The following is a 7,687-nucleotide window of genomic DNA, read 5'->3' as shown; positions in this document are numbered from 1 at the left end:
TCCCAATTGATCTATGACGGCGCCCTTTTCTTGGCCATTAAAACTATTTCTTCAAGTAGCAGATCATCTGATTAGCTTTTAACTTCAAATAGCAAGCATAAAAGAACATAATGATTGCAAAATTCTTTCTTAAAAAAATCAGTTTGGGTCTACAAAGAAATATATTGTATATTATACGTCATGTGTTATTATTTACAATAAAAGAAGTGCACATGCCTATATGTAAATACAACATTATTAATCTGGTTTGTGTTTCATCTGAAGGTCAACCAGCTTGTTTCTATACACTTGTTTTCCGGTATTTATGCATTGCATTTATTACAAGTAAACATGGATTATTCCATCTTGTAACCAACTTAAAAACAATTTGCCATTTTTCACTACACTCTTATATTCTTTTTCCTTCTGCTTATACAGATGATCGGACAACTATTTTTAATCTTCTTAATTTTATAAATGTTACAATTCCTCTACTTACGTAGTTTCCGTTTTTATATGTATATTAGCTAAATTAAATAAAACAAAACCTGTTAGCAAACTGCTTATCCATTAAAGAGCCCGTGTATAAGATAATGTTTACAAGTAAGTGGGCCTGACGTTTCAATCCTACGGCAGCATCAGTCTCTGAAGAAGATCCTGCTAGGATCGAGACGTCAACTCGCAAGGTTACTATAATAATGACTTTTGGTTGTGAGCTCATCCTCCCCACCTCCAGCCCATAAAGTGTGTAACGCATCAATAACAACGGTTAACCATTGGTTTCATTCTTGGTTCTTAATTATTAGGTTACGGAACATGGATTCGAATAACCGACGACTAATCGATAACCACAATCACTACGCGAAGGCCTACGACGTTTTTTGCAAGTATTCTTCAAAACATGAAATCCTATCGAAATGGGCAGAAGAGGTATTTCCCAAGGTCGTGGTGGAAAAATTAAGCAAAGGTCTCGTAGAAGGTGGAACCAAACTAAGAACTCTTGGTATTGGATCTGCGTCAGGTAAGTTGTGTTAAAATGCTGGTGGACACGTGGAGCACTGTAATTCCCGACACAGACGGGTGCCGATTAGATGAGGGCAGAAGAAGGGGGACGAGGGAGGAGGGGACAGGGAAGGGAGGCAAGAGAGAAGATACCATGCACCTCACCATTAGTGAAGATGTCACACACTGTCCTGCATTGCATGTATAAAGTTTGATTTAACCCCTTACAACCCTCTGATGTTTTAACCAATTACCAAACGAAGGTTCTGTGGCATTCTGTGGGAAGGGGCAAACAGAGGGCGACCGGGGGTACAGATATCGAGGGTCAGCAGGGGCATGAAAGTTTGCCTTAAGGGGGAAAACTACAAAATTACATCAAAAATTACAAACAAATAGATCCTTCGTGTACTATATCTTTTTAACTCATGAGAATCGTCAACTTGAGGCTAAGATTGCTATTACTCAAATTTCATAGATGATGTTACTAGATTGTTCATTAACATGTAACAGCTAATATTTATAAAATCGTTTCTCTGTCTTTTGTTTGTTTCTCTCTTTGTTCCGGGTTTTTGCTCCTCAGGGTTTATGGATTGTAAACTCATTTCATGCATATTGAGAAAGTTTCCTGACGTTTGCAGCACTATTGTTGAACCCATGCAATCGCACATTGATAGGTTCAAAGAGAATGCAGCGGAGGAGAGTTTGCTCTCAGTGGAATGGGACTGGAACCAAACGACGTGGCAACAGTATTACGATGATCTTACACTCACGGACATCCCAAGCACCAAGTTTCATTTTGTGTCCAGCATCCACTCGCTGTATCATATTCCAAATCTGGAAAAGACCATCAAAGAGTTTCTGGCCTGCTTAGAGGATGGTGGTATTCTCCTTTTGAAATTGACTGCGGGTAATGCTATATGTCTCTCTCCTATAGGCTTAACCACAGATGTCGTGTGTCGTGTCAACTCTTTTGTCACTCAGTATATGCCCAATACAATGGCGGATGAATCTGGTGAATTTCGACCAAAATTCGACATGTTTTTGCATATTTCACAGTTAAATTATCCACAAAAGATCATTAAACTTCACTCATCCATAGCCCACAGACGACATGAAGGCGAAGGCTATGCACCTGAATATTTATATTAACCAACAAATTGCTATACCGTTGAGCCGCAGATTAGCATTCGATTTTAGGGGGGCCACCCTTAAAACCACGCCATGACGCCATGACGCCATTACGCCATTACGCCCTCACTTTTCCGTCTAGTGTCACTTTAATGTTTTGAACTTACTTGTGCTTTGTTGATTGAAATGTTTTTCAAGAGTGAATATTGAAATTTATTATTTTTCATCCTTTGTATATTGCTGAAATCTTGGACATCACAGTTGGACGATGTTAGAACATGTAATGTAGTAGAACATGTATATGGAGAATAACTTTAATCTTCGGAGTTTGCGGGTTTGTAATGATTTTTATGTGAACCATTGTGCCATGTTCGGCTACGAATACAACATACATCAGAAACAATAGTCACAAGGTACCACATTTTTCTTCGAGAGGAAATGGGCCCCCTACATAATTTACCCCACTAGCGAGATTTCCATAGAAACAAAATAGTGCCCTGACCTTGATTCGTTACATCCATCGTTAGTTTTCATTCTTGTTTTGTTAATTAATTATTAATTTTTAAATGATTTGATTTTAATACTTTTCATTGGCTATTGCAGACTTTTCTGATGTCCGGCGGTTTCCGAAGCGGTGCCAGTTGCCCGATGAAAACTTCTTTAACACGAAGAACGCCGAAGACGTCAAACAGATATTGAAGACACTCAGCATTCCCTTCGAGACCACCAGGGTTGAATCGTTCGTTGATATTACGCCATGCTTCGATAGCAACAATAAAGACGGCCAAATGTTGTTTGATTTCCTCATGCAAGAGGTACATTTTCATTTCAACAAATCTCCAATTGTAATTGAAGATATTCTAAAACGTCTGAGTGAACCAGATTTGACTTCGACAGTTGATGGAAAAACAATACTAAGAAATGATTGGGAGGCGATCGTAATTCAAAAGAAACAAGAAATCTGATAACTGATATCAAAAGATGATGATAGATTATGAGTCACTGCGTCCTACACAGTTTCAATATATATTTTGTTAACATTTGGTTATAGGTTTTGCACGCATGTCTCAATTACCTGGAAGTTCTAGTCAGTCACTAATCAATGGTCCGTGACAATGGTATGAAATTAACCCCTCCCCATCCCCTTAATAGCATGTAAGAGATGAGCTTGTTCTTATCCACAATATTTGGTAAAATAATAGCTTTTATGAGTCTAAATGTTGTATGTGACGGTAGTATAGGTAAGGTCACCATAAACAAATAACAAGGATGTTGTGGAAAATGATCACCTCTAATTTGTTGTCAGATTAATTAAATGTGTACAAACCGACGTTACTCGTTACAAGCATATCTTGATGATGGCAGGAGAATCTAACGGTTGACACAAATATATAGTTGCTCACTTTAATTGATTCTTATAATAAAAGTAAAACTGTTTGACTACAATTCTATATGTGAATTTATCTGTGCTGGTTCGAATTAATAGTGACCATACCATTAAGAAGTCAATGCATCATAGGTTTACGTGTGGATTATACTTAAACTTGGGACGTTGTAAGCATACGAATTCTCTTTTTATTAAAGTTGCCAGCCGTCCGAATATGATCCGTATATAAAAGTGTGCATTCATACACGCAAACATGCAAACAGCCAACCAATTTATAGATGTGTATATAAATGTGCACATTGGTATTAAGGTAAAACCTATATAATTGACATCGTTAAATAAGAAACTCAGTTGGTATCCCCAAATCGTTTAAGCATGCATGGTTCATGACTATCAGCCCATGTTACCTTGTATCTACTCGATTCGTTAAACTCTCCTCCATTTTGATAGCCTCCCTGGGATTGACTTGCAAAATTAAATAATTAATATAAAATTGATATTGTAGTGATTTCACGGTGGTGAGAAAGTAGATTTTCTCACACTAATTTGTTTACAACCATTGTATTATTAGATGCCAGTAGTTTAGAGAGCCTTGTGTAGTCTTTATAGTTATACTCCTGAGAATCTTTAAGTGTGATTTGAAAAACAAATGCGTCATACGTACTGGTGTCATCTGTGTGGCTCATCTTGATTTAAAAGCCTGTGGAAAGTTTAATGTATGCTTTTATCTTATTCCTTGTCCCATGAAAGTTTTACTTCATGCATGTTCTTATCTCGTTCTTTGTAAAAGGGTGCGAAGGCTGCTGGGTTAGTTTAAGATTGGTGGTCAGTACCTGAGTTGTGTTTAAATGGGGATGTAGTCATTGGGTTTGAGTTACTTGTGAATTGCTACTTGTTACTTGTTTGTTGTTAGTTGCTCAGTTGTTTAGTTGCTATTGTTAGTTGATAGTTGTCAGCTGTTGATTATTTTTCAGTCAGCTTTAGTTAGCTTGTTGTTATTTAGTCTTTTAAGTAAGTGTTTTGCATTAATAAATATAAACCAACTTTGATAGCTGTGTTTCTTGATTTATTTTGGAGCTACTATGTTAATCTTTGTACATTAAACAGTTCCGGTAAAAGTTCCAGTCGTTTCGTCTGTAACATTCGAAATATTATTGTTCTCGTTCGAGTATGTACTCCCTGTAACAGTGATGATAACGACCCAAGTAATAAATATAAAACGACTGACCAGACAAGCCAACGCATTCGCAAGGAACGCCACGTTGACCTCATTTGACCAGGACGGAGCGAACAGGCAGATGCTGGAGACCCGGATGAAGGTGATAAGGATGCTCCTCGTCGTGATTACAATGTTCATCATTTGTTGGACTCCGGATGAAATCAATTTCTTCCTTGCTAACCTTACTCTTTTGAAATTTGAGTATTTCGAAACCAAACAGTACGATATCTTTGTCCCTTTGGCCTTCATGAACTCATGGGTACATCCATTTATTTATATTGCAAGTAATTCGCAATTCAGAGCAGCTTTACTCCACCTGTTGAGGCGGGTTGCCAGGAACCTCGCCAGACCAGAGGTGCCACCGTCGGTGGACCTTGTTGATGTAACATCTGGAAGTACATCAGTTCTTGCTAAAGCGAGATCCTGAATAACAGCGCTTTAGGCAGATCTGTATGATTTCCCGACTTTTCAATCTTAAATGGATTTAGGCAAAACGAGGAAGTCGCCACAGACTGACAGAGAGACAACGTGCCTTTTATCGCTTTACAAATTGTCTACTGAAATCTTGGAGATATAACAAGCTATATCAAAGCTCTCATGTGGTCTCATTATTAGCAGAGTGACGAAAATGATATCCATACATGAGTAAACACGATAATTCGGTCCTGTGCTGTTAATGTGGAAGTCATGTAATTAATACCAACATACAATTCAGGTATAGGCTAATAGTTAGCATTATATCGAGTCCCTACATGGAAAGAGTTAGATACAACGATCCCACGAGGTCTTATGCGTTCATATGCAGTGGTGGAGCAAAGGTGGGTGAGGCAAGAGGGCCAATCAAGATGATTTGAATCCTCTGCTCAGCCCAGCCACCCCACCCCACCCTCCCATTCGGCTGCTGAAAACAAAACTTAAACGAGTCTCACGTACGTATAAATTGCCTTTATTTGGATAAAAGTTAACTAACAGAAATACTAAACCTTCATAGTTTTCGCTTCCTATAACATTACAATTGGATTGTAATCTCTAGAAGGTATTTCTGTGCTGTAGAAAGCACTTCACCGTCAGGGCCTGGAATACCTTCCACAGAAATAGAATTCCTCTTTCTGACATGTGTTTTTGTGCTGTAGAGACAAGGGCTAAAAGTGCCGCAGGGCCCTCATTGCTCACCTAGCAAATAACATGTCAGGGTACATCTGTTATTATAACGCAAGGAGCCGGTTATTTTTCGAAACGTTGCTCAACTACTCACTGCAACTCGGGCCGCGAAATCGATCAACATCCCATTTTAAATAGGGTGAGTTTTTAATTTCATGTAAAAAGTAAATTTGGTTTACCGATTACGCCGTGTGGGATAGGGTGGGAATATGGCGTGTTCTTAAGTTTCCAGTGATATGCATTTAATACAGCTTCGTTTTGCACTCCCAAGAGTTTGTCCTCACCCCGTCCCATAGAAGAAAATGGTTCGATTGACCCCACTTGCCTCCCCTCCAGTATTTCTGGTGCCGCCACTGTCCATATGTAGATAGGTTGATGCTTGTCTGAGACCCCTATTTCACACTTTATTTATTAATGCCTGACATGTGCTGTGGCCGAGTGCTTAAAGGAGGTGGCATTTGAAGCAATGAGGCTTAGCAATCGTTGCTTCATACGTGAGAGAAGCTCACAGTCTCCTCAACCCTAAGGATTATTATTGAGTTATTAACAGATAATGATTAAATGCGAAAGGTTTTAGATTTCTTTTAATCTTGGTTTCAAACCGCTGAGTTTTATTCCTAATCTCGTCATTCCTTTCATGTTTGCTGCACTCTAATAATTACGGCTGGTAAATATTGCAAGAATTTACAACACAAACTGCATCTTTAAGTGGGATCCTTATATGTTATTGGCTGTCATAATCTTCATTAACATCGCAGAAATGTGGTCTGATGGACATTTCATTCCAGTTTTTAGACGATGAAACGACTGGTATTGGACTGACCGATGTGGCACTTTAGTGAGTGGCCGAGTTTTTAACCTGCTGGCTTCAAATGATCTAACCAGGGAGTTGTTATGGAACAACTCCCTGATATAACTGACCGCATATTATTTTACACAACGGTTCAACGTAGAAAACAGCACTGTGTAAACAACATATGTCTTTCGTTTCCATAAGAATTTGAATTTATTACATAGAGGCTAACTTCGTGAAATGTTAACGGAATGTTTCACTAGAGAGATTGCATTAAATGATCAACGATACAAGGCAGAGAAAGTATGTTGTAACCTTCACGGTGTTTATGTATTGGTTTGTACGTCAATGGGGGGCTGTTGACGTACGAACCACAAGCATATTTCTCTGCCAAGGGTAATTTACCACGAAGGTTAAGAAAGCGAGTCTTTTTCATAGGCCCAAAACACTAATGTTGAGTTTTGCGTTTATCTGTCTTATATTCAAAAATTTTCCGAAAATTATCAGGCAATTTTCAGGTAAATTTCAAGTCAATTCCAGAGTCCAGTTCCATCGTGTACGCATCTTCATTACAAAATGCCCCAAAAAATCATCTAAATTGAAGTGAATCATAACTACTTATAATTTAACTGCATTCAGACTTTGAGGGTGGGCAATTGGTTTCCTTTAACAGAAATATTGTCAAATGAAATCACAGGTTTGGTCGTTGAACATTGATTGCTGATGACGAAGTATGTAATACTGCAGTTGTCCCGCACTGATTGGCCTGCCTTTTCTCTTTAATATGCATGTATGTTGGGAGCACCTGTGCGTGACATATATAGTACTGACTTTTACCATGCATCATGCTTTACTAATTAACTCACCTGGTTAAAGTACTTCTGTGATATCCTATTTGCATCATGCTTTACTAAACTCACCTGGTTAAAGTACTCCTGTGATATCCTGTTCGCCCAGGCCACACATAGGTCAACAGGCCGTGTTGGGTTTGCTACATCAGAACACTTTATCAGCATGC

General features: G+C 38.6%; 2 protein-coding genes across 4 annotated transcripts in view; both read left to right on the top strand.

Annotated features, from left to right (window-relative positions):
* The window catches only part of LOC139984320 (histamine N-methyltransferase-like), a 23,234-nt gene extending 18,689 nt beyond the window's left edge, over nt 1–4,545 (top strand). For all 3 annotated transcript variants that reach the window (XM_071998209.1, XM_071998201.1, XM_071998191.1), the window contains 3 exons: nt 786–1,000; nt 1,562–1,888; nt 2,713–4,545. In XM_071998209.1, the coding sequence (XP_071854310.1) occupies nt 796–1,000; nt 1,562–1,888; nt 2,713–3,074 (894 nt within the window). In that variant the 5' untranslated portion in view covers nt 786–795 and the 3' untranslated portion in view covers nt 3,075–4,545. The remainder of the gene's footprint in view (nt 1–785; nt 1,001–1,561; nt 1,889–2,712) is intronic.
* Nucleotides 4,546–4,686: 141 nt separating this feature from the next.
* On the top strand, nt 4,687–5,142 carry LOC139980680 (G-protein coupled receptor 15-like). Its single transcript, XM_071992506.1, has one exon. The coding sequence runs from the start codon at nt 4,687–4,689 to the stop codon at nt 5,140–5,142; it is 456 nt and encodes a 151-aa protein (XP_071848607.1).
* Nucleotides 5,143–7,687: the final 2,545 nt, after the last annotated feature.

This window comes from Apostichopus japonicus, chromosome 2 (assembly GCF_037975245.1).
Source record: "Apostichopus japonicus isolate 1M-3 chromosome 2, ASM3797524v1, whole genome shotgun sequence".
Taxonomy (NCBI): Eukaryota; Metazoa; Echinodermata; class Holothuroidea; order Aspidochirotida; family Stichopodidae; genus Apostichopus; species Apostichopus japonicus.
The sequence above is the reverse complement of the archived record's forward strand: the minus strand, read 5'-3'. Positions and strand labels throughout refer to the sequence as shown.